The sequence below is a fragment of the Nelusetta ayraudi genome, unplaced genomic scaffold, assembly GCF_046127955.1.
Source record: "Nelusetta ayraudi isolate G7.1 ecotype Tasmania unplaced genomic scaffold, CSIRO-AGI_Nayr_v1 ptg000140l, whole genome shotgun sequence".
Classification (NCBI taxonomy): domain Eukaryota; kingdom Metazoa; phylum Chordata; class Actinopteri; order Tetraodontiformes; family Monacanthidae; genus Nelusetta; species Nelusetta ayraudi.
Window position 1 is genome coordinate 142,176 of NW_027466190.1, and position 27,108 is coordinate 169,283.

The 27,108-nt window shown below is 47.2% G+C and overlaps 2 protein-coding genes across 2 annotated transcripts; one reads left to right on the forward strand and one right to left on the reverse strand.

Moving 5' to 3' along the window:
- The first annotated feature begins 1,012 nt into the window (after window positions 1-1,012).
- LOC142879656 (12-(S)-hydroxy-5,8,10,14-eicosatetraenoic acid receptor-like) lies at window positions 1,013-5,371 on the forward strand. The gene is made up of 3 exons (XM_076013038.1): window positions 1,013-1,620; window positions 2,547-2,952; window positions 3,646-5,371. The coding sequence occupies exons 1-3, from the start codon at window positions 1,466-1,468 to the stop codon at window positions 4,144-4,146; spliced, it is 1,062 nt and encodes a 353-aa protein (XP_075869153.1). The 5' UTR covers window positions 1,013-1,465; the 3' UTR covers window positions 4,147-5,371.
- Window positions 5,372-7,189: 1,818 nt separating this feature from the next.
- Window positions 7,190-25,775, reverse strand: msraa (methionine sulfoxide reductase Aa). Its single transcript, XM_076013040.1, has 6 exons — window positions 25,563-25,775; window positions 17,386-17,454; window positions 16,822-16,941; window positions 13,741-13,845; window positions 13,445-13,551; window positions 7,190-8,043 (listed from the first exon to the last, which is right to left on the reverse strand). The coding sequence occupies exons 1-6, from the start codon at window positions 25,696-25,698 to the stop codon at window positions 7,879-7,881; spliced, it is 702 nt and encodes a 233-aa protein (XP_075869155.1). The 5' UTR covers window positions 25,699-25,775; the 3' UTR covers window positions 7,190-7,878.
- Between the last annotated feature and the right edge of the window lie 1,333 nt (window positions 25,776-27,108).

Genomic DNA, 27,108 nt, shown 5'->3' on the forward strand with positions numbered 1-27,108 from the left:
ATTCAACCAAAAACAGAAGTTGGTCAATTACAGGAACAAGACGTCTTATGGCTTTTTATATATATATATATATACATATACATATACATATAAACAGTGTATATTTTGAGGGCTGGTCTTTTCTTGCTACCGGTGCTTAGCGATGCAGAACGTTTTACGTCATTTTTACTGGGTTCTTGTCTCGGTCTCGGACTGGACGGACTGGGGATTTTCGATCCAGAACAGTGGAGACTCAGCCAACACTGCAATGACGCGATAATAATGGAAAAGGAAATTATTAAAAGACACCTTGCTCAAAAGAGATACTAATTAATAAGCAAACTTGAATTCAAAAAAAGATCCTGGTCATTTTCCTCTGTTTTGTTGTGATTTTTCTTTGATATATAAAGTCTTGGTCTTGGTCTCGAACCCCCAATATCTTGTCTCGATCTCGATACTCTCTAGTCTTGATAATGTCTTGGTTTCGGTCGGTGCGGTCTTGACTACAACACCAGTTTTCATCGACAGGAAGCAGCTGATCGAGCACACTTGTGACCTTCATAATTCAGATCCGACACCGTCCTAAACGTGCGAGTCCCACCACCCCACAGCCCACCACACGCCACCCCCACCCCCACCCCACAGCACCAGACACCGATGTTTTTCTGCTTCACATCACCTCATCCACGCACCACGCCAGGCATGTGCGGGCACGACAGCTTTTCAACGGTGCAACCACCTGAGGAATTTCACAGCGGTTTCTCTTCTTCACCCTCGGCCCGGGAATCACCTTGACCTGCCGGTTTTCCCAGTCCACGTCCCGTCGCCTTCAGCAAGACGGACCGCTGAGGTCACCGCACCCACTGCACCCAGCCCGGCCGTCTCAATGGAGCCCCTGCGGAAGCCCGAGCTGCTTGCGTAAAGAAAAAAAAACAGCACCCGCTTGAGCACAAGCATCTTATCGCACTGACTGGGACGAGCTCCCTCTGTTTAGACCACACCTCCAGCTGATTATAAATTCTTCCTCTCTGTCAGCGCTCAGAGCTGCTCGCAGCGCAGCACCACCAGCGCTGACAGACTCTCTGGGCGGAGGGTGTTTTCTCTCTTCCCTCTTTTTTACCGCTGTGCGTGACTTCTTTTTTTTTTTCTCTCCTTTTCTTTTTCTCCCACGTTTCCCCCTCAGCGTTCTCCAGCTTGTGTCTCCTCAACATGTCATGTCCCCCGGGGCCCAGCTGAGTCCTGACGGAATACCAGGATCACGGTAAGCCTCTCAGAAGGCAACTGTTGAATTTGACGGATCTCGGCGAGAAAAGGAAGAATCGGAGGAGCGGGAGGTGGAGGAGCGGGAGAGGGGATTCTGGGTCAGAGGTAGTGCAACTCTGCGCCGCCTGCTTGGAAACGGATCCCGACCCTCAGCTGCTGCAGCCCCGGCGGTTGGAGGACTCTTGGAGTGTGCGACTTGTGACTGCGTGCTGGAAGCAGTACTATGCCCGGCCAAGCAAACATGTTGACCAACTCCACCATTGACCACTGCAAAACCCCGGACCCGCTCACGTACCAGATCCTCTCCTGGGTGATGGTGGTGCAGTTCATGCTGGGTCTCCCCCTCAACCTGTCGGTCCTCTACGTCTTCATCTTCAGGTAGGAGCGCACGCAAACCCGTTGAGCAGTGAATCGGAGCAGAAAGGGGGGCAAGAAAATACACGACTTTGGTACACAAATGTCTTTGTGATGTCAAACTACTTGATTGCACGGCTCATCAGCTGATGGGAACTCGGCGTGATTCAGCCTTTGTGAGTGATTCAGAAAGAAGGGAGAGCTGCACATGAGGTCACGTATGAGTGGAGATGCAGGCGAGCCGGTCTTCCGTTTTAATCCCCTGGGTGAATCAGGTGTGTGTCGGGGAGAAGAAGTGGTGGAAGCCAAAAATGTTCAGGCCGCTGTTACTGATTGCAGCTGAGTCCTGAGTGAATGGATGATCCGCCGGGGTAAATTTTTCACTTAGCGCCGTGAGTCACGGCGACAGTGTAAACTGTAGAAACTGTAGCAGAGCTCACTTAAGCGTCCAGATTTGTTATCTTTGCGGCTACGTAAACAGAAAACTGGCTGGGCTTCGGGCAGGAAGGATGAGCAGGGGAGGGAAGTGGAGTGGTCGCTTTTTTTGGGGGGTTGGAGGGGTGGGTTTGGACGCCGAAACACACCACAGGTATGAAACTCTCGGACACTCTTCAGTCTCTGAGTCATTGAGCCGCAGTGGATGAAAGCAAGGAGGCGGAGGAAACACTTGGAGAGGGAACACTTAGAAATGCAGAGGTGAACGATTAACACGGTGAAAACTGGTCTTTCGCACAGCAAGAGAGAGAACGACTCCGTGTTTGATGAACCTGAAGGGAGTCACGTACGTGTTTTAGTCTCGTAAACAGTAACGCAGACATCGAGTTCAAACACGCTTTGAGATCCTATCTGACACTCGGGGGTCACCTCAGGAAAAAAGGGACCAATAGGTCGGTCCTGATGGGGAACTGAACCTGCGTGACCGTCCTGCCCCATGCACTTCCTTCCCGCAGGTTCAAGTTCTGGAAGAACAAGAGCATCTTCCTCTTCAACATCGTGGTGGCCGACTTCCTGCTGGTGGCCTGCCTCCCCTTCAAAGCCGACCACTACCGCCACCAGCTGCGGCGCAGCAACAACAACGCGGTCTGCAAGACCATGCTCTTCATGCTCTTCCTCAACCGGGGCGCCAGCATCGCCTTCCTCATCACGCTGTCCATCGACCGCTATTTCAACGTGGTGCACCTGGGCCGGAGGAACTTTGTCAAGATCCTGAAGAAGACCCCTCAGATCTCCATCGTCATCTGGCTCCTGCTGCTGCCCCTCACCATCCCCACCATGGTCACGACCTTCGAGTGCTGCAACAGCCACGGCCGGGTGGTGGAGACCTACATGCACGACGTGACGGACACATTCCGAGAGGTGAGTCGCTTCTTCTTCTTCTTCTTTTACTTTTTTCCCCTCAACGCCAGATTTGCACCTGCAGAGCCTCGAGTTTCTTTTTTTGCCTCCTCTTACTCGTGGCAAAAAATATGTTTCTAGCTTCCACAAAGCAGTTTGAGGCGAACCTCCTCTTGCACGCACGTCGTGCTCATTTTCTCCCGGCAGCGAGATGATTGTTTAGTTAGTTAATGAGGCTTAGAAGTCATCCATTCCCCTCAGGGAAGTGACGACTTCCAGGTGGCCTACAAACATCTTCAAGAAGAAGAAGTGCTTCTGACCACAAGCTGCGTTCCAAATCGTACACTTCCATTTAGCGCAAATCAGTTTGACAGCGGCTGTGTTGCCTCAAGTTGTGCCACTTTGCCATTTACCCGAGGTGGAAATGCTCCTTTTTCTAGCACCATTTCTTCGGCTACGGCTTATTTGGCCGCTGAGGGTTTTTCTTTTTAACCCATCAGTTCAAGAAGCAGAACAGGAATTGTCTCTTTAACAGATCATGTCGAGTTCTTCTTAAATTCCAAAGTAAAGAGGTTGAGAAACGGACGAAGACATGACCTTTGTTCTCGGTCTTCTTCGTGCATGAAGGCCATTTGTTTTCGTGCAGCTCTGATAACTCTCTCGGGTGGTTGTCCCACTCACTCCTACCTCTGCCCCACCCCTTCTCTCTCCAAGCTGGTCTTCTTCAGCCAGATCGTCATCCCTTTCATCATCCTGGTCTACTGCACCGTGCGCATCGTCAACCGCCTGAGCAAGAAGACGGTGGGCGAGAAGGCCAAGCTGCGGCGGGCCATGTGCGTGGTCATGTCGGTGGTGGTGGTCTTCTCCATCTGCTTCCTGCCGTGCACCATCGCCAGGGCGGTGCTGCTGAGCGTGCGGCTGCAGAAGTGGCAGGGGGCGGAGGACGTGGCGGTGCAAGTCTACGACAGCCTGATGGTCCTGTCCTACATGGACTGCCTGCTGGATCCACTGGTCTACTGCTTCTGCAACTCGGGCTTCAAGGACGCCTACATCACGTCGTTCTGCCCTGGCTTCCTTCAGGAGAGGCTGCTCAAGACCGACTTTGGCCTCGGAACGACCACCACCACCACCAACAACACCACCAACACCACCACCACCACCACCACCACCATGTCCGGAGCCAGGAACCTCTCCTTGCCCATCTTAGAGAAATGAATCTCTTCCACCCACTGGAGGAGGAGCTATTTATTGAGGTACAGGATGAAAAACATCTGTTCCAGGCTATTTTCAGGCTTCCTTCAAACTCTTCAATACTGAGAATTTCCATCACCGATGTGACATGACGACAGCTTCCTCGCTGAGTTTAACTTGTGTGGGAATCCTCGCACTGGGGCCAAAGTTCTGCTCTGGTTGGTCCAGACTGAACAGTCTCAGAGGAACTGAGGAGTTGTATTTTTTCTTAGTTTGTTTATTATCCATTTGTAAATAACAAAAAAAAAATGCTGAATAATCAAATTTGAATGCAAATAAGGGGTAAGGTTCCCCTTTTTGTAAGAAATGCAATCCTAGTGAAGTTTATTTGTTTGCAACCACAGCTGGTGGGTGTTTTTTTTGTTGTGTTTAGTTTAATCGTGGCTGGTATTCATGGTACCTTTATAACACTTGAGTAATAACATTCCAATCACGGCGAGTGAAAAGGTGAAAAACCTCCGCAACAACACGCGACGACTGCCTGACTTCCACAGGTGTGATTTATCACCAAACAAAAGTAAAAGGGAAGGAGACAATTCCAAGCCAACCGGTGCACTGTGTAGGAAGTCAGAGCGCCTGAAGAGACAACACACAGACTCTGGGAGAACCTGCTAGACCCCACAGAGACTCCAGGCTCCAGGTCCGGGAATCGAAACCGCAAACTTCTTCCTCAGAGGCCCAAATTCATATCACGTTGTCAGTGAATTCAGATTTTTGCTGCACTCTGTCGCCACTCTCACGACATCCCCCACCCCCGAACGCCATCCCAGGCACTTGGCGTCGGCTCATCGGAACCAGGAAACCAGTCCAACCAGTTCCAATCTGGGTTTCACCACCCCAGCGCACCCCAACCCACGTGATTTATTCCTGTTGTTTCACTTCTCCGTCTCTCGCCACTCATCATCCTTGCAGGGTTTGTGAGTCTGTTTCCCTGGCCGACGTCACCTGGCACGCCAACTAACATGCACAGACCAGACACACACTCACACACTCACACACTAGCGGTGACACTTGCACAATCGCAACGAACTGGCCCGTCGACATTCTGCAGTTTTAAGAGCAGCAACTGCTGCTGCAAAGGGGCCAAACCTCAGCGGGTGACAGAGAGCTGGAGTTCTCCCACCAACAGAGCACATGATGTAACTTTTTACTGTGATTTTACAACGCTGATAAACATACTTCCCAATTATTCTCCTGTCATACGTGCTGACTGATAGTCTTTGTGTTGCGTCGCTGTAAATAAGCAGCGCACAGATCTAAAATGTGAAGAAGAAAAAAAAAATTGAAAGACTTGACAAGATGATGAAGTCCACTGATAAAGCGCAAATTGCGCAAGGTGAAAAAGCACCATGTGGAACCGAGTGGGTAAACACAGAGATAAGCAGTTTCCTCTCAACGGGCTGCGGCTGCCACGGCTGGCAAGTTGACACAACAAGCGACAACACGGCAACAAAATCAACAAACTTTTCGGCTGTGACGCCAAACGAAAGCCACGCAGAGTCGTGAGCTCTGCAGCTTCTGACAGATGAATAAGCATGTTGAAACTTTCATTTGAAGATGACTCGACGATAAACTCAGGAAAGCCGCAATCGTACAGACCGGTGGAGATTGTTGATTGACGCCTGCAGAAAATGGTGAAAGTGCAGCGGCCGCCTGAACTGACCTCACTTTGACATTCCAAAGTGTCGCTGCTGCAGCAGCAAAATTCCTCGACTCGCTTCAGAGCATTTCAGAAATAAATTCCCTACTCCAAGCCGACCACATGATGGCAGCAGTATCCCATAGGTAGAAAACAACTTTGATTGAGGAGCAGAAATTGGTTTAGGGCCTAAACCCCAAACCTGAACACATACTTGTCACCCCTTTGGTAACTAAAAGGTCAAAATACTTGCAAGATTCCAATGCCCTGAAACATAAAAACTCTAGAACACAATAAACTCTCCAGAATGAATGACATGGCGAGGCAGTATTCTCGTCAGGTGTGGTCATTTCTGCTGATTTTCATAGATTTCTAGACATCAGACAGACTGGCAAAGGCCAAATTCTGTGAAAATGGTTTGATTCAACCAAGTCTAAGGCTGATCCCGGAACAACGTATTCAACTCTGAGGTTAACCACTCATCCAGTGTGATTTCACCGGAACGCAAGATGATGAAATCGGTCCATTTCTTTGTTAAACAACAATTAGTTCCCAGCTATTTTTACAAACCTTGAGGTTTGAGACCAATTGTGGAATTTCACATTGAATCTAATAAATATATTTGGATTTAAAAAAATAAAAAATAAAAAATAAATTAAAAAAAAGCCCATTTCTTCTGACAGTTTGCTTCTGACTGGTCTGGTTTGACTGACAGCAGCAGAGACGCTCCTCCAGCCAGAACCATGGAGGTGATCCAATGCAGCACAAATCCAAGTCGGCACCTTGCCGTCTCCTGCTCTACTCTCCCTGCTTGGTGTTGTTTTTTTTTTCCAAGGTCTGCTATCAAAACACACATGCACTGTATCAACACACACACGCGCACACACACACACACTCTGAAGCGTGAAGATTAGCAGCAATGACAGATGAAACACACACTGCAACAACTGCTGCAGGCGAAGATCAAAGGAAGGAGGTCATCCAAAATCTTTCTCTCAAAAACACAGTGCACACACACACACACACACACACACACACACACACACACACACACACACACACACACACACACACACTCCACCCAAACATATTAATGTTTCCCAAGCAAAATTCTGTCATTTGCATATTCTTCAGTGTGGAAAAAAAATGTATGCAGCTATTAAAAGAGAGATTTTTGTAGCAAACACATTAGTTCAAGTCAATACTTGACACATGAGTAGAACATTTCAGCATCAAAAGATTTTCTTAAAGCACATTGATTAAAACTCGCCAGCGTGTAGCGAGTCGTCGGCGACACCCACGGCGGTTTCCTCAGACCGCGGAGACTCGAGATGGGATGGAAATAAGCAAAACTTTGCAGACACTGAAAATATTTCAGAGGCTTTTTATTAATGCTTTTTATCTCTCTGCCTCAAAGCAGGAACAGCACAACGGTCAAACAAGATCACGCAGAAATGAAACTGCAGTTTTAAAAAAAACACACAACAGTCTTCAAGATTAGCTGAAGAAGAAGAAGAAGAAGAAGAAGAGGAGGAAGAGGAGGAGGAGGAGGAGGAGGAGGAGGAAGAAGAAGAAGAAGAGGAGGAGGAAGAAGAGGAGGAAGAGGAGGAAGAAGACGAAGACGAAGGAGAAGAGAAGCGCGTTAAGTGCATGTTAATGGCAATCGATGGCCACAGTTAAGTGCTGAGGAGTCACAGAAGACACTTTTTCTCCAGGTGTGTATTAAATTTTGGCATTTTGGAAAGAAAATGCTCATTTTACTTCCTTTACATTTATCTGACGGTTTATTTTTAATGGCAAACAGCTGCATACCATCTGTTCTCATGTATATTTAAAACAAGCTACATTTTGATTTCTTGCTTCTTTTTTTTTTTTAGAATTCAGGTCAAACGTTTTGCATAGACCAATATTAATCATAAAATCACTTCCACCGACCTCGTTTCCTGTAAAACCTTTCAGCTGCTTCTTTTTTTTTTCTTTTTTAAAAGCAAAAACAAAACTCCACGACATTTTTGGCTGAAGCCCAATTGTAGGTTAGCCTGATGGCCACCAATCCTTTAGTTCTTCAGTCTGAGTGGACAGGAGACTCCTGTTCCTTTCAGGCCGCAGTAACCGTCGGGGTTCTTGTGCAGGTACTGCTGGTGGTAATCTTCAGCGTAGTAGAACGGCTTGGCCTCCTCGATCTCTGTGGTGATCTGGTGGAGGCCGCCGTCGCTCAGGGCCTGAGAGAAACACAGCGGGAGGCGGGAGGAAGACTTTAGGAAGATAAAGCTAATATCGCATTAGCTTCTCTGAAGCAGCGGGGGGGTTTTTTTCAACCTTTTTTGAGCTACAACACATTTCTGACATTACAAAAAAAGTGCAAACTGTTGGGATCCCAGGAGAGGTCTGACAGGACATTCTGGAGGTTCTGTGGGGGGGGGGGTTTGAACCGGTTTTTGACGTCGCGTGTGCATCGTGCAGCTTATTGGCAACTGTAAATATACGACATGACACGAGACCTGTTCCATGGAGAACTCTGCCAGTCGCACATTTTGGGTGGAGAGCAGCAGAGAAGACAAAGACATACTGTCAACAGACACAAACACACATTCCCAGAGTCCCACAATCCCTCGGCGGCGACACCTTCTCCTCCTCGCACGAAAAATGACTCAACCAGATGGTGTGTGGGTATTGCAAAACAAGAAAAGACAAAGAGAGCCGGTGAGCATGAAAAGGCTCGGAGCCGCTACTGCGGAGCGCAACAAAGATTCCGGATTTGACGCTATTATGGCTGATGGATGATGGAGTTTAACATTGGCACAATGAGCTTGAAGACACTCGACACCAAAAGACACACAAACTCCACGTTTCAGGATTTTCCGTTGTCGCTTTGAAAGAATGGGAATCGCTCAGTGCAGTGAACGAACGAGCCAAAGGAGGACGATTCTTGGGCTGTTGAAAGGGACTTTTGAGTTTATACGTCATTAAAGTTTTACACGAGTGCTTGGTTGTGCAGCAGCCAGAGTGGGTTAAATATTTAACAACTGGATGCATCATCTAATTTTAATGTTTCCACGGAAGAAAGTGGCTTTTTAAAAGTGGGGAGGGTGGAAGTGAGGGGCGGGCTGGGGGCGGGGTTACTTGGAGAAACAACCCCGCTCTAAAGGCAAATTTTATTCATCTAGCTTTCTTGTCCCGGGCTCAGAAATAAAGACCTGGCTGGCCAGCCAATAAACACGTAGCCTCGTGAAAAACATGTTGTTGTTTTTTTACACGGTAATCTTCCCGACAGTCCTCAAGAAGATTTTTTTTTGAAGCAGAACCCGACACACAGAGAGCATAAGGAGGATTTAATATTGAAATAATGCTGCTAATAGGAGTAAAGCCACAGTCACTGCAGCAGCTGGGCCACTATGGATGCTACAGAAACACCAAGGTGCTCGAATAAATTCCGCCAGAAGATTCATTGTCACATCTTCATTCCAGACACCCGACTGTCGACACATCTGTGTATTTAGCCCTCTGTTTGCAGCTCCCTGCTAAAACTGAAGGTTTTTTGTTGTTTTTTTTGTTGGACCTTGGACCACCTGTATAGAAGGGCGGTGTCAGAAGGCGGAGCCAACACCCGTCGACTCATGTGGGTTACTGAACTGGGAGAGGTAGACCGCCCTTTGTGACATCACAGAGGGCCAATCCCTCAAAAAGCTGCATTTGGACGCAAAGTGAATCAGGCATTAAAAAGTCCACTGACGTGACCGAAACGTTGAGACTGTTGTCAGGAAGCAGTGGGAAAGCGAGTTCTGCCTAATATGGTTCCTTTAATATCAGCCGGTTCGTTTCCTGGTGTGAAGGCACTTTGAGCTGAAGTGGAAACAACTCCGCAGGGGGAAATAACAGAAAGCCCTGTGTTTATTTATAGTACAGGAAAACAGCGAGACTCCAGGCAGCGGCGGCTAATTTCACACGCCGCTGCCTCTGATAGTTAGCGCAAGCTAATTGTTGGAAAACCATTTGGAGCCCACTGACGTCGGCACTGTGGAGTCACGGAGGAGAGTGGCAGAGGAAGCAAACTCCGAGGCTTCCTGACGCTTTTATGGTGTCGCAAACACCCGGGGACGGAGTGGAAGGGGGCGCGAGGACCTCTAATATCAGCACATCCCCCTTTCAGCTTTTCCTCCCCGCTGTTTGCCGCATCACTTCCTGTTCTGACACTGCAGCTTAATTAACAACAAGGAGAACAAAACTCAACGGCAGAAGTTTGGACAGAGTTTCGGATCTTGTCGAGCTGCTGTGAATGCAAATTTCTCTTGGAGATTAATAAAGTATTCATCTTTCCATCTATCCATCTAGAGGTCTTCAATTTCCACACACCAAGTGGGACAGAAAAATCTTTGAATACAGAATACTTTTACACCCGTTATACACCCAATGTAAAATGGGATATATTGCCAGTGAGTGGAATTAACAAAGACCAATGTTGGTTTTTGTCTTTGTTAAATCGAAGATGACTTGTGTTTGTTTTATGTTCTTGAAATCTCATAGCAAGGTTGATTCCATTTCCCACTCTCAGCTCCGGTGATTTATGGAGTCTACTGTAGTGGTTGCACTGTCCCTTTAAGACGCTGGAAACTGGTTATAGATCCAACACCTTCTTTTAGTGCGAGTGAAACAGCTCCATTCTGCATCAAACTGGGCTGCTGGTATCTTCTACCAGCCTCCCTTCTGCCTCCTTCCACTGTGTCTGAACACATCTGTCTCTGGCTGCTGCTGCTGCTGCTGCTGCTGCTGCTGCTGTGTTAGCACTCTGCTATAAATGCATAATTTACATCCGTTAATTTGCATGTCAGAGAAGTAGATTTTTTTTTCTCATTTGAAATGCAAATACCTTGACTGCTCTAGTAAAGGCAGGCAAATGTGAACAATGCTGATAAGCACCCGGGAGAAAAGAAAGGAATGAAACAGAGTGGGGGAGGGAGGGTAGGGGGGAGTGCAGGAGGGGGTGGAAAAAAAAAAAGGTAAAGCTGGCGCGTTTAAAGTGGAAAAAATAGTGAGAGGAGTGAGAGGGATTTTATAGACAAAGGCAGAACAGAGAGACGAGAAGCAGCAAAGAAAAGCAGCTGGTTTGTTTTCAGGAGTGGATGAATGAATAAAATGGTATCATGAGAGGGAGGAAGGGATGGCGAAACAAAGGCTACGCACTGTGTATATCACACACACACACACACACACACACACACACACACACACACACACACACACACACACACACACACACACACACACACACATCACCGTTAGCAGCAAACATGATGACGATGAGCGGAAGGCAAAGCAAGAAAAGAGGGAAGCTTGTTTTCTGCAATGCAGTTACACACACACACACACACACACACACACACACACACACACACACACACACACAAGCACACAACAATACAAGCCAGCAGGCAGCAGTGGAGCCGCCAGCATGTTTTCTGTCACCACACCGGCACTCAAGGCGTCTAACTGGGCAATTTAACCGCAAATGTATTAATAATATCGTAAAAATAAATGTTCAATACCAATAAATGCAACAATGGGGGGGCGGCGGGAATCTTGTTTCACATTTTACTGCTGTTTTGCTGGTGAATAAATGAATGAATAAGTAAAGAGCGGCCGACTTGACAGGCGTTGGCTGGGAATAAAATGACTGCAGCGATGCGGCTTCACGTCGTCGCTTGGGAATGAGGAGACGACAAAATGGGGAAAGAACAGCGGCTCCAAGGAACAGGAAGACTCCACCAAGGGGCTTTAGGTGGCATTAGTGTCTCTGACGGGGCGGTGCTGCACGCAGCCAGGAAACAAGACCAACAAGAGCTGTGGAACGCATGTAATGCACACAAGGGCCTGACTGCATGCACATATGTGTGTGTGTGTGTGTGTGTGTGTGTGTGTGTGTGTCTACTACTTTGCAACTAAAGTGATTGCTTTATATATTTTTTTTCCCCCGGCGGACAGATTTAAGGCCCAGATGGTTTGGCATGGAGTGTGTTTGCTACAGGCCAACTGCTCTCCATCTCCATCGCTCTCGCTCTCTCTCTCTCTCGCTCTCTCTCGCTCTCTCTTGCTCTTACAGACACACACACACACACACACACACACACACACACACACACACACACACACTCAGAGGGACGCACGCACGCAGATGGGAGAAGGTGGGGGGGAGACAATCTGGTGAGAAAGGAATGACGGAGGAAAGCAAATCGATGAGGAGCGGTCGAGCGACGAGGTCCTGGGATTGTTTTTTGTCCCTGCAGAGCCACCATATGCAGTGGATTAGATATTAAAGCGGGAGGAAGCGCCGGCGTAAAGGGGGCTGCTGGGATGTGAACTGTGAAATAATAACAGAAGATGGATGGCTGGAACGGCGAGGACGCAAATATCTCTCTACCGCCCCCTGCTGGCTGGCAGTGGGAAAGACAAGGGGGGGGGGGGGGGGGGGCCTGATTCTGCAGCTTTATTACCTTTTTTTATTACCTCCATATAAAATAAATATGAGAGTTAATTGTATGACTGATGCACAATCTAATTTTACTGGTGAAATGTTCGCAGGCCGATCATTTTGGCAATTCCTGTTAAAATAACCTCAAATTTTCACAGAATGTTTAGAAATCAAGATCAAGATTTTATATTTAGGATTTCACTTTTGTTGTGTTTTCCGGTTGAGCCCTTCACTCCCAAAGAGCCGTCATGTTGCATCTTGGAATTTGTGTGTGTGCCGTGTCACGGGCGGCGCACATATTCACCACTTGATGAAATGGCTCCCATAATAAACCTGTGACGTTCAACACCGAAAAACTCTTCAATTTCATTGAGCCAAACTTTGTAGTATTCCAGATAATTGCTTATAAAATGATGTCAAATCTTCTGGGGCACGCTGTTCTCGTTCGAGCCTGAGCAACAACTGAAGCGGCGCACAAGGTGCAACATGCCAGGAAGTAGTCAGTCAGCCCAGTTCCAGTCTCTGCCTTCTACGGGCAGCGGCACCTTTTATTGCAACCGGCGGAGGTTCATCCGTCAGAGGGCGGCCCACTCTGCATAATTCCTAATCGCATCAACATTTGGGAGCAAAATGAACGTGATTTGCGGTGCGTGAAGCAGCGGAGCCGAGGCGGCGGCGGCGGCGGCGGCGGCGGCGGCGGCGGCGGCGGCGGCGGAGCGGCCGTGTGACCCGGCGCAAAACGAATGTTGAGAGAATGGAGAGAGTCAGAGAGAGAAGAGAGAGAGAGAGAGAAGTGTAAGAGAATGGGAACGGAATGAGTGCCTCCTCCTCCACTGTTGCCATGGAAACAACAAGGCCCCCGATGATGGGATGGTGGTGCCGGGGTCTCAGCTGGAGAGTTCCACAGAGGGAGTGTGTGAACAGCCTCGCTGATGAGCATGTGTGTGTGTGTGTGTGTGTGTGTGTGTGTACGTGCGTGCATCTGATAAACATATGGAAAATACCAACGGAAAAATGGCAAAACACCGGCGGAGGCGTCCGTGACCTGTCGCAGCATCAGTCGGCTGAGAACATGTGAGCGAGTTCACCAGACAGAGCAAGCGTGATGAGGTGAAGAGACAGAGACAAAGGAGGAAGGTGGAGGTGGTGCGAGGTACCTTCTGGTATTGTTCTTTGGAGGCCAGAGCTTCGTCCAGCTGCGGCTTTGTGTAGGTGTAGATAGTGGAGCGGTACGACGTGCCGATGTCGTTCTGCTGTCGCATCCCTGGACACACACACACACACACACACACACACACACACACACACACACACACACACACACACACACACACACACACACACAGGGAGTAAAATGAATGATTGATGGATGGATGGATGGATGGATGGATGGATTAGATCTCTGAAGGCCCCATTGACTGGCAGCCAATCAGATCCCTGCTGGTGACTCTACCTTGAGTGGGGTCGTGGCTCTCCCAGAACACTTTGAGCAGCTGACTGAAGCTGATGTCGTCCGGATGGTAGACCACTCGCACCACCTCGCTGTGGCCCGTCATACCTGCCAAAACACAACACGTGGGACTCGACTTCCACCGCTGACACGGACAAAGATGAGGGCAGCTCACGTTCGACCGTTTCCACCGAATTAGAAAAAAAAAAAAAGAAATCAGTCATTACTCCGCACCTCATCTTCCATCCCAGTCGCTCTCGTCTCTCTCGCTCGCTCCGTCTTTATTACTTATTTTTTAATACCAGCAGATATGGAATCTTTTGCTGAGATCTCGGCAGTGAATGAAGACAAAGCAGCAGCGGTCGATATTAGATGAACGGCTCAGCAGGCCAATGTGAGGGGAATAAATTCATTAGGTACCCAGGCAGCAGCAGCAAACCTTGATTTTCATTATTGGTTAGATTTTGATTCTTTCACTTAGTTTGAATGAATTTGGCCAGTGTTCTATTTTGCTTTTTGTAACCTCTCAATTCATTTCTTTCTCAGCGGCGCTTCGAGAACAAACAAAGGCTGCGTTCAGACTGCAGGCGAATCCGATTCAAATCAGATTCCTTCTCAAATTTCCACACTGGTTTTAGCAAGTGTCCAAATGTGGGACCTGGTTCTGTTCACACTGAGACGCATCTGTCCCGATGCCATTTGAAACCACCTCCCGAAGGTGGGTTCAAATCGGATTTCATGTGATTTGTGAGCCATCCGGTTTCAATCTGAATTGGCACAAAAAAAATCGGATTTTGGCAGTCTAGGATGTGGGGGGGATGGGGGGACCAGAGATTAATACAAATGCAATCGTGTCAACCTGAATATTTAACCAACAGCGAACATCCCGCCTTGTCTCCTCCTGTAGACGGAGCGGCTGTGAAGAGCTCTTCAGTGAGCAGGGTTTTTTTTTCCCCCGGTGCCGTGCCAAACAAAGATTCTGCGCTAATTAGCATCCAGCAGTTCACACGGCTTCCGATCCATTCCACGCTCGTTACTGAAAAATCGTGGTTTCTTGGGCCCTGAGAAAGGCTTGAAAGAGGCGGTTCTGTCGCTGAACTTCTCACCGCAGATCCTCGTCTCCAACACTCCTGGCAGGAGAAACTGCCGCTGCAATTTATTAATTCTTTTTTTATTTTCCAAACCTGCTCTGCCTTGCCAAACTGTTTCATTTCTTTTCTTTAATTATACATCTAGATGAATAAAAATGGAGCAGAGTAGAGGATTTTTTTTTTTTTTTTAAGGGGGGGTAAGGGAGGATTGAACTGAACTGCCTCTTTAAGAAACATCTTCTCCAGAGGGCTGGCTTGGGATTATGGTTAGTCATTGCACTCACAGCTAGCAGAAAATGATAATTGATGATGGGGGGGGGGGGAGAAAGAATGTAATGCTTCATAAACACATAGACTTCACAGGCATTCTAATCAAAGCACAAATAATCCTGGAAATGTCAATATTGCGGGGGAAAAAAAAAAAAAAAAAAACCCCACTGGCTGAACATTGCAGTTCTGAGCATTCATTCACTCCGAGCGTTGCAAAACTAGCAGAATAATTTAGGGAAGTCGATGCCATCCGTTCCCTTGGCGAAGCTAAATATTCACCTACACGCTTCCCGTGCGGTTGACAAAACAACATTGGCTCGTCAGGAGGAGGACACGCATTAAAACGACAACACGGCGGCTCCTCCTCAGCCTGCAGCAGACGCAGCGCCGCATCTGTATGCGCCGCCATTTGTCCTCACGCCCGCTATATGTATTCTCCACGCGGCTCCGCCGGCGTGACGTATCCTCTGCAGCACAGGGGGAAAGTGGGGGAGACAACCAGGAAGAAAACCGGGCTCGCATACTAAAGAATGTGACCGGATGCAGCGTGAAAGGAAACATTTATTCATTCATTCATTCATTTTATTTTCCGTACATCCGTGAAGCTTCCGCTGGCGCCGGCGCTTTTCGCCATCTCAGAATCGACAGGCTATTTTCAGCCGCCGATTGAAGCGCGCTCGCTCAGACGGCAGCGCGTTGGGAGTGAGGTGATAGAGCGGTGGAGGGTGGGGGGGGGGCGGCGGCGGTAAAACATGAAGCCGCCTTTGCGACAGTTGCGTTTGTGCAGAGCGACGGCGAGAGCGAAACTAGCCGCAGACGCAGACCGGTGGTGCTGCAGGTATAACGATGCGTCGACTTTGTACTGGCCGGCAGCAGGGCTCACTGGGAGGTCTGGAGACTCATCACACACACACACACACACACACGCAGGGCTCAGGCATCAATAGCCGCCATATCCAGGCCCTGCTATAATGGGGCCTGGGGGAAATTATTCACTCTGCTGTTTATTAGGGGCTTCGTCTCGCAGGGTCTCCGGACCACAGCCACCGTATAGGACGGGTCGGGCGGCATTCAATGCTAATGTTCACTCCGCTGCGAGGGACTGTGTGCGCGGCATGGGAGGGAGGAAAGAGGAGGCGGAAACAAAGGCTCCGGCCGGGGAGCAGCGACTCCGGAGAGAAACCAACCGTGTGACGCTGCGTCAAGGGGGGGGGGGGAGGAAAGAACTCTGCAGTCGAGCTCCTGGGAATCACAATGTTGCAGAATCTCTGTGCGGATCAGTGAAGGTTCTGGACTTGACTGATGTTTGCCGACCGATAAGGCAGGTTAGAGCCGAGTTCCCGGGAAGAGAGACTAAAACTTGTAGCACCCCCTGGTGGTAGGGTAGAGTACAGCTCGATGAGTCTCCTATGCAACCGCCAATTTACACCAAAATTGTAAATCCTCATGCAAGGATCGCAAGATTTCGCATGAGGGTTTAAAGAAAACAACAGTGGGGGGGGGGAAAAACTCTTGCCCATCCCAACTGTGTCTCCAGTATCGCTGTGTGTAAAGACGAAAAATAATAGTAAACCAAACTGCCGGTATCAGACAAAATGCACGTAGAAAAACTGGATCCGCTGTGTCTTGTGTGAAAAAATAATCGAAATGAAAAACTTTATTTTGCCAAGCTGTATTTTTTTTTTTCCAGTTCCTGCAATAACTCTGATGCGGGCATACGTACCAGTGCAGATCTCCTTGTAGGTGGGGTTGTGTGTGTAGCCTCCAGAGTAGCCAACCTGCGTGGAGAAAACACCCTTCTGGCTCCACAGCCTCCGCTCAGCTCCCCAGAAACAACCCATACCTGTGCAACACAAAGAAAAACAACGAGAAGAATATTTCAAAAACAACATGCAGTCGCACGGAAAGGTCTCACGAGGGTTTTGAATGGTTAATTCTGCAATGAAGCCACAACACAGGCCAGGACGAGAAAAGAATCAGAAGACTTTTTAAAGGTACAGGCCCAATTTGTACGAATAACCTCTTGGCAAATTAATTTGGACTTTATTGAATTATTACTTTGATTTACCAAGCATCCCGCACCACATTCACAACAGAGACCTGAAAACCAAATCATTTTGGTCCTAGGATTTAATGTGAGGGTTTTGTTGCACCGTAGAAAACAAGGTGAAACAGCTGGACATCAGAGAGCACTGCAGTCGATACCAAAACACAAAGAGATGAATCATTTTTCTTCTTTTTCACTCAGTCGACTTCCTGGAACGTTTTCCCCCTGAACTGCACTCACCAAACATGACCATCTCTGTCCCCTCTGGAAAAGGTGGCGTGGTGCTGTTGCCATTCACAGCGTGTTTGGCTGCACAGAGGAGAGACACAGAGACAGAACTGGGTCAGAAACACTTTTAAATAATTGGGAGGGAGGGAGGGAGGGAGGGAGGAAGGGGAGGTGTGTGTGTGTGTTGGGGGGGGGGGGGGGGTGAAGGGAAGGGAGGGGGGGGGGGATCAAACACAGAATGGTGCATTCTGATGCTGCTGCAACAACTTCTTCATTTGCTCAAACTGCAAAAAGCCTCAGAAACAATGTGCCAGGTTTCTAAATGATATTTTAACAAGGCTCACACACACACACACACACACACACACACACACACACACACACACACACACACACACACACACACACACACACACACACACACACACACACACACACACACACACAGTGACCCACTTTAACAGTTGCGAACAGCTCTGCTAATTTCATACGAGCTACATTCGCTCCAATCAACACAGAGCCAGAGGTGCATGAGGACCCATCCGAGGCCACCCAGCCACCTGGCTGAGTTAGCGGCTCTGTGTGTGTGTGTGTGTGTGTGTGTGTGTGTGTGTGTGTGTCCTGTACAGATGGCATGCTGTAAAAATGCTGTGGGGGGAGGTAGACGGATTAAAATAAATGGGATGGGTTAGAAATGAGAATGAGCCCACATCTGGATACCTCCTCTCTCTCTCTCCCTTTCTCTCCCTCTCCTTCACACACACACACACACACACATACCCTCGCAAACTCCACACACACACACACACACACACACACACACACACACACACACACACACACACACACACACACACACACACACACACACACACACACACACATAGATACGCACTCTTTATGCATGGGAGCATAATTGTTGTGTGCTGCAGCAGCAGCAACATGCCTATAGACAATGACAAGAGGACGAGCACTGCCAACCAATCAGCAGCCACCCAAATGAACACACACACACACACACACACACACACACACACACACACACACACACACACACACACACACACACACACACACACACAGTGTGTTGTCCTTGCTTGTGTGTGATTGTGCCATGAATGAAGCTCTGGGACGGTGAATTGTATCAACGTGTTGGGGTGAAGCCGACCTCGGTGATTCAGAGTCACAAAGTGATTCGAGCAAAGTGATTCGGCTCAGTGAACCAAAGTGATTCAGCTCAGTGACAAGAACTGGGCTCTGCTTCCGAATCAGCGTCCGTGTGAGTCGGTCACGGCTGCCTTCAGGGACCAGCGAAGGCATGTTCATTAACGACTTCACGCGCACACACGCACGCACGCACATTAGCCGCAAACGTATGGACACACACACACACACACACACACACACACACATACAGAGAGATAAACAATTTAAATGTAAATGTCATTGTGAAAAGACATTAAGTCCAGACAGAATACTAATGAGCAACTCAGCTCAGAGGGAGAGAAGCAGCATGTGGATGCTCATTGCGCACGTGTGTGTGTGTGTGTGTGTGTGTGTGTGTGTGTGTGTGTGTGTGTGTGTGTGTGTGTGTGTCGGACAGTCGAAAACATAACAAAAGAAGGAATCAGAAGCTGCGATCTTCAGCTACATCAGCTGTAATAGAATTCCAATCCAGCCCGACAACTGCCGGGATCATCCAATCACTTTATCCGATTCGGGAGTGGGAGGGTCCAGACTTTTCATTAACACGGAAACAAGCTCAGCTTATTTATTGTCAGTATGTTGATAGCTGTAAATTCAACTGTCCATAAGATGAAAATATCGTGTTTTTTTTTTCTTTTCCGTTTATACCCACAAAGAATTTATTTTTATTTTTTATTGCCTTATTTCTTTAATTAATATAATTCTTCACTATACAGTTTTGCTGTAATTATGCAAATTTCCTCACTGTGGGATCAAATAAAAGCCTTCTTCTTATTATTATTCTTAATGCAGTTAATGCAGTTAGCATCCTAGCTAACTGTGTGTGTGTGTGTGTGTGTGTGTGTGTGTGTGTGTGTGTCTGCGCGCTTCAGAGCAGTTTTGTTTGCGCATTGCAGCCGTGTGAGATTAAAAAAAAAAACATTAATTATTATTGTATGGTTATCTTTACTGTCACACACACACACACACACGTACGCACGCACACACACAGTGAGCACAGATTGAGGAAGTCTCCCCGAGAGTAATTATGGGATGCAGCATTGGTTTGAAGCGCCTGTTCTCATACAGCCGTTTATCTCTCCCAGAGTGATAACGACGTTTCGTGTTGATTAATTGAATTTGTGGTGTTTGGTGGGATCTAACGCGCCAGTGTGTGTGTGTGTGTGTGTGTGTGTGCGTTGATGAGTTTCTAATGAGTTTCTAATGTTTCCGCAGCCATGTCGAGCACGAACAAAGACCCAAATATTGGGGGTGAGCTGACAGAGTAGCACAGCGCAGGTTGTTTGTGTGCACAATCAATCGGCGGTGCGAGCGCGATCGTTTTTCCTTTTCTTGTTCTTGTTGTTTATTTTTTTTTACTCCATCACCCCGCTGTTAAAGCCAGTTGCCGACTCATTTTCCCCTGTTGGCAGCAGAGAGCAGCCAGAGAGGTTAGAAAGCACTTCAGGACACTTCACATCAAACAGCTCGCCTCTTCATTTTGGGAACTGTGTGTGTGTGTGTGTGTGCACGCATGTGCGTGTGCGTGTGTGTGTGTGTGTGTGTGCGTGCGTGCATGTGTGTGCCTCCCAGTCTTCCACTTCTCCCTAAATCCTGTCACAATAATAAGCCTGATCACAGGACAGGCCTTTATCTATAGCGACATCTGTGACACACACACACACACACACACACACACACACACACACACACACACACACACACACACACACACACACACACACACACACACTCCATTAGTGCTGCTCTATTTCAGCTCAGACCAACACGTGTGTGATGGCTGCTGTTGTTTCTCTCTGCCTCCTCCGCTGCTTTTCTCTTCTTCTTCTTCTTTTTTTTTTTTCTTTTTTTTACATTTAAATTCCGAAATGCTAATTTAATTAAGAGGGTTTGATTAAAACAAAACAGAAGCCTCTGCTCTTTTCATTAGCGACGTGAAAATAGTTTCTCTGACATACGCTGCCGGCTAATTCACAGAGGGGTGAAACAGAGGTAAGTATTATTTTTCTCTATAACGTCTCCAAACACAAAGAAAAGCCTTGTGGGAGAAGCGGGATTTTAATGGCTTCCACCTCATTGGCCCGTTCCTCTAACGAGACCATGAAGAAGTGTCCAATGAGAGGATGGGGGAGGCGTGTGAGGCCACGAGGGTGTCACAGCGCGGCAACACAGTGACTGACTTGGATTCAAGAGAGAACTTTATCGAGTCGTCGTCCTGACCGCCACTCTGTGTTTCTGCTATCGCGATAAAACGCTGTTGCAGACGATGCGTTTTTATACACAATTCATTTCCACATCCACCTCTTTTGTATGTATATCAAAGAGGCCCATTGCCACCTTTCACCAGAACGGTGAGGTGATAAGAAAGAGGCCCAACGGCAAACAAAGTCCAAAGTCGACGTGAGGGGCAATAATATGATTTTTTTTTTTTAAAAAAAGGACTCAACTTTTTTGGGGTCTGAAGCTGCGTTTCCATGACCCCCAGAATCGCACAAAACCTTAATGTCTCAATAAAAAAATACTGGTGATGGAAACGCCTTAACTTGACAAAACCTCTCAAATGTGGCTAAATGGTTTTGACGCTGTCATGAGGTGGTTTTCACACGTATCCAGTCAGAGGTACATCGCAAAAGTGCCGTGGAAACTCTTTTTTCGCATTTACACGTCACGTGACCAGTTCACGACGTGAAAATGGCTCGTTATGATTGGACGGAGGAGGAGACGGAATCTTTTTTTTTTTGTTGTTTTTTTTTCCAAGTAATCAAAGAGGAAAAATATAACAACCATTCTGGACATGAGACACTTCTTTGAATCACAGCCCACAGAAACTGGACATACGAGTCCAAAGGGGAACCCAGCCCAGTGCTCCCTCACTGTGCACCTGACCAGCGCTCCCTCACTGTGCACCTGACCAGCGCTCCCTCACTATGCACCTGACCAGCGCTCCCTCACTGTGCACCTGACCAGCGCTCCCTCACTGTGCACCTGACCAGCGCTCCCTCACTGTGCACCTGACCAGCGCTCCCTCACTGTGCACCTGACCAGCGCTCCCTCACTGTGCACTTGACCAGCGCTCCCTCACCGCTAACAGCTGCTCTCTGTCTGCTGCTGCTGCTGCTGAGCTCTACTACCAGCTCCGCCTGGGAGAGAGAGAGAGTTGACCTGCGTCTCACAACACGGTCCCGGGCGAGAAGGGAAGCTCGGGCCCCGGATCCCACCCCCCCGAGAGCCAGAACCACCCCCCAAGAGCCAGAACCCCCCCGAGACCCAGAACCCCCCTGCTGTCTCCTCAACCAGCCCTGGGGCCTCCGCAGCCGACAGTGATGGATGAAAGACTGCAGCTAATGTCTGGTTGGGGGATATTGGACATTCTACACACACACACACACACACACACACACACACACACACACACACACTCTCCTCATTCAGCCTCCCTCCTTGATTGGCCTGTTTTCTTCATCTTCCTCTTCCTGCATCTCTACCATCTATTTCTCGCCACCAAATCCTTTCTTTATCGTCTTCATCTTCTCAATCAGCTTTTCTGATTGACCTCGTGTTGTGTTTTGTTCATTTTTTTCTTATTACCACCCTATCTTTACATAAACCATCAGGCGAGGCTCCTCTGCAGCCATTGCAGCAAGGCAAGACAAGACAAGACAAGACAAGACAAGACTCAAGGCACCTGTAGGAGGTGCAAACCTGACTAAAATATTCAATTTGGTTTAGTGTGTTGGTACAGAAGTGCATTGCATTCACTGGATTAAAAAAATTTTTAGGCCCCTTATCTCATAATTACAAGATAAGGTGCCTAAAACTAATTTCATCCAGTGAATTAGAAATAGAGTTCAGCTGGTTAACATCCCAAAGATCAAATTGATTTTTTTTTTCTTTTTTTTTTTTTCAATTCATGATCCTTCAACTCTGGACTTATTTATGTGCACATCACTGGCACAAGATCAAATTGCCCAACTGCATCGTAAAGTCATTTGACGTCGCAATTCCAGATTTATCCAGCAGGGAGCACTTGGTGAGGTCAAAGGTCCCGCTGCCCAGAAGGTGGGGCACACATGAAGACAACCTCTCTCTCTCTCTCTCTCTCTCTCTCTCTCTCTCTCTCTCTCTCTCTCTCTCTCTCTCTCTCTCTCTCTCTCTCCTAATCAGGGGAAAACTCTGGCAGCGATGCGTGTCGACAGCTGCAGGATGTCTCACAACACCTGTTCAATTACTTTATTAGGCCTCGTTTCTCTGGAGCCATCAGGGGTTTTTCGCAGAAGATGATTTGATCGATGAGGCCCAGACACCAAAATCACCGTTCCACCGCGTGATAATCAGACGCATTATTACAGCAGCTACTTCCAAACTGCTCGTAGCTGCGGTGGGAAATGATGACGACGGTGGCTGGCTAAGCGTTGCACAACTACACAAAACTTCTCTTGCCAGCAAGGAAAGCTTCATTTGTCACTCCATCAAGAGACTGATTGAACAGGTGGAACAGGTGTTTGAAACAGCGTGATAGTCGCGCCCGTAAATGGTATCAATTTAAAACGCGTATTGTTCTGTGATTAGGTAACACAAAGCTGCTCTTCCCTGAATGACGCTGCTGTATTTTACGGTCCCGTCAGATCTTATCAAGAAACCGGCGAAGTACACAACAACAAACAAAAAAAAAATCTGAAAAGTCACAAGCGTTTTACTCAAACTTGCACTACGATCCGAAAGATTTTGTCATATTGCAAAGCATCAGTGACCAACCTCCTCCTCTGGCTCAGGGCTGATCTTCCTGTGGCACCGGTCGAAAAACGTCCAGCTAATCAAAAGTCAAGGACGTTTGGCTGCTCATCTCTTTCTTGTTTGTTGCCATCAAAAAGCGAAGATGACTGCCAGCGACTTTGTCTCCGAAAACACTGTCGTCTCCAATTCACGTCGCTGATACGACGACAAAAAAAAAAAAAAAAAGACTTTTGAATTTCGCGATCTGTCCTCCCTTTGTCCTTTCCAACAGCCACGATTTTCGCCATCCCAAAGTTTTTCTCTCTCTCTCTCTCTTTCTCTCTCTCTCTCTCTCTGTCTCTCTCTCTCTCTTTTCGGTCTTTTGCAGAGTTGCTGCAGAGCTCGCAGCCCACCCGACGTAACGGCTGGACGTTTTCTTGATTTCCTCTGGCGCCGCAGACCCCGAGCCAGACAGACAAAGGAGGGGAAGCCCTGCCAAGTCTCCCCACCGCAGGCAGGGCTCGTCCTCCCGACTCGCTGCTCCCCCGGTCTTTCTTCGGTCTCCCCTCGACGTGGCAGCGATCCCGAGAAGGTCTGGCGCCGCTCCAGCGTGTCTGCCATGCAGCCTGAACCCCCCCCATCCCTCCCTCCATCCATCCATCCTTACAACCATCCCTCCATATCGTCCCTTCGCAGTCGACCCCAGACTCCCACACCCTCCTCTCACCGAGTCTGCACCCACCCGCCCGCCCCCCCATTGGAAAAAAAAAAAAAAAAAAAATCGGTATGCACGATGTGTGAATCAACCCCCCGCTAAAAATTGAAAGAGCAATTTTTTATGCAAATTTCTCCACTTGGAAGCGTTCCAATCTCACCTTCTGTCTCTTTGACGGTGCACCCCAACAAAAACCGGGACATTATATCTTCTCCACACCACATTTCTACTCATATCTATCACCTATTTGTGCCTAGAGAGAGTACACAGTGAAAGTGTGTGAGCGCAAGTGTGTGTGTGTGTGTGTGTGTGTGTGTGTGTGTGTGTCCTTGGTTTCTGTGCTGAAGTAGGTCTATTAATCAAGCGCCAAGTCCTGGCTCCCTCACTTGTAAGGAAGAGGGGGCAGATTGTTGCCAACTGCCAGCTTTCAGAGCTGCTGTTTCTGTTTATACACACACACACACACAGGAGCCTGACACAGCAAGCGCTTCCGTCTCTGCCATTAACACGTCGGCAAATTATTTTGGAGAGCGACAGCGAGTGTTGAGACAGATCAACAGATGTGTGAAGTATTTTTTTTTTTTTTAAATAAATAAATAAATAAATAAATACATGACAATAATAATACAGAATTTTTTTTCAGCACCAAAGCAGCTGCCGTGTGAGGATGTTTTCTACATGTAATTGAGCTATAAAAAAAATAAAAAAAATGTTGATGTCAATGTAAATTTAACAGTAGTGGCATTTACATATCTCTCATAACCTCAGGCTGTTATGACATTATGCTACAGATGCAGTGTCTGAAAACTCAAGCATGGTTTAAGGTAAATAGTTGCTGTGCACACTTGTCTCGACTGCATTGTCACGACTGCAAAGGGCTCCAATCTAAACACAGGTTTGTCAATAATATCAAACTACTGCTTTGCTATAGTTGTACAAATATTTGGAGTTTATGTGTTTTGTTTTGGTTTTTGTAGTGGTGTAGTTGTTAGTTGTTTGACGTTTATCAAGCATTTTTATCATACACAAAAGTTAAAATAATAATAATAATAATAATAATAATAATAATAATAATAATAATAACCATTAAAAAAGATCCTTAATCCACTCCATTTTGTCGAAAATTGGCCAAATGAGGACCTCATTTTGTCTCAATTTTATGACAGCAACGCCAACACAGCCACCCTTTATCAATGTCTATTTAATCATAACTTTCTATTTTTTTCCATCCATCATCGCTTTAAATTAATATAAATATATATATTCACTGACAAATTACTTAAAACCTAAGGCTCTAGTCTACTTCGGACTATTTTAAACAAGTCTTTGGAGCTGGTCTCCTTTTTGAGCTAGGGAAAAACACACACAGAGTGAAATTAGTCTCAAAGAACCGAAACGTCACATGAAGACTGAGAGATAAATGCTCAAAACACACACAAAGTTGGTAAACGGCCGTTAACTGCCAACAAAAGTTGGGTGGCGTAACAGGTGCGTCTCTTCCTCACGGGAGGAGCTCAGCTAGCGCGTTAGCATGCTAAAGCTGCGGGGATCTTACCGGCTACCACCAGGGGCTCGTCCCGGCCGGGGAGGGCCGTCTCCGGGGTGGGCATCTGTGACTTGTTGGCCATGCTTCCCATTCGACTGTTGACGAAGTGGCGCCACACGAGTCGGAGCCGAGAGGATGAAACCATATAGAGTCCCAGACCACGGCAACACCCACCACTGTCCGTCGCCAAGCTGACTGCTTTCTCAATGGGGCTACGTAATAAGCTGCTAGCCAGGCTAAGCTAGCGTTCTTGGATACATAACAGCGGCCAGCTTCGCTTACCCAACAGCCTTGTGTAACGATGACAGCTCCCGACACGTGTGAACCACCGTGAACGTAAACAAAGGAGCGGGTCGACGGAAACACACGTCATGTAATAGTATTTATTATAGGATTTGGCTTGCAAAATAATGCACGCGATGATCTGTGGCACTCTAATAAGACTGACTCTGTATGTCAGGTCCAGCAACAAGGTTGCAGCTTATCAAAGAGTAGAATATATATTTTTTTTTTGTTATCTTTATAACGCCCTATCAATTGATATCCAACATGAGAGAACACAGGTATCAACATGAAATAAATAAGAATGGAAATGAGCATGTTCTCATTTAGCAGCAGAAGATTATATATATATACACTACCAGTTAAAAGTTTAGACACACCTCGTGCAATTTTATTATTTTTAACCGTCTACGCTGCAGATAGATACTGAAGACATGTGAGCAAGATATATGTAATTATGCAGCAAAGAAAAACACGTTAAAAAACTCTAAATATGCTTTTTATGAAAGTTAGCTACATACATATATATATATATATATATATATATATATATATATATATATATATATATATATATATATATATATATATATATATATATTCATATATGCATATATATTCATACATATGCCTTTGTTTGTGTGGATTTCTACAAATTAAATACAAAAAAAAATCCAGAAAATCCAGAAAATCCACTCCAATGATTCTGTTGCACTGATGAGACATGAAGGCCTGTGCATTGTCGAAATGGAGGCTCTATAAGATAGCGCCAACCCATTATTATTTCATGCTTTTTGGCCATGGTGGTGCAGCCTACTGGTTCCCAGTATGCCATGGCAGTGGTGGTGTCTTGGAGGGAGCGGAAGGGGAACAGATGAGCAGCCATATGGAGGAACCCAGGAGGAACTGAGTAGCTGCTCATCTTGGGGGGGGGGGGAGAGAAAAATATTAATTTCAGCGTTTGATTATTCCCGTATGAAGGTGAGAGTCATCAATAATTCAGGAGCCTTGTGCATAATTTCACACTGCGCCAAAGAGGAGCTGTGGAGCAGCGATACGCAGTTTTAATGTCTGTTACCGATGACTCTCTCAAACGTCGCCGCGTGCCGAATTCAACTAGTGACGGCGCTCAATGCGAATGAGAGCAAGGCGACTAGATATCAAAATAAACAGATGTGAGTCACCGGCGCCTTTAAACATGTCTTCTGCACTCATTTTGGATTTTATCCTGATTTTCTGTCGAGAGCCATCTGGTTTTGGACATTGGCAGGAC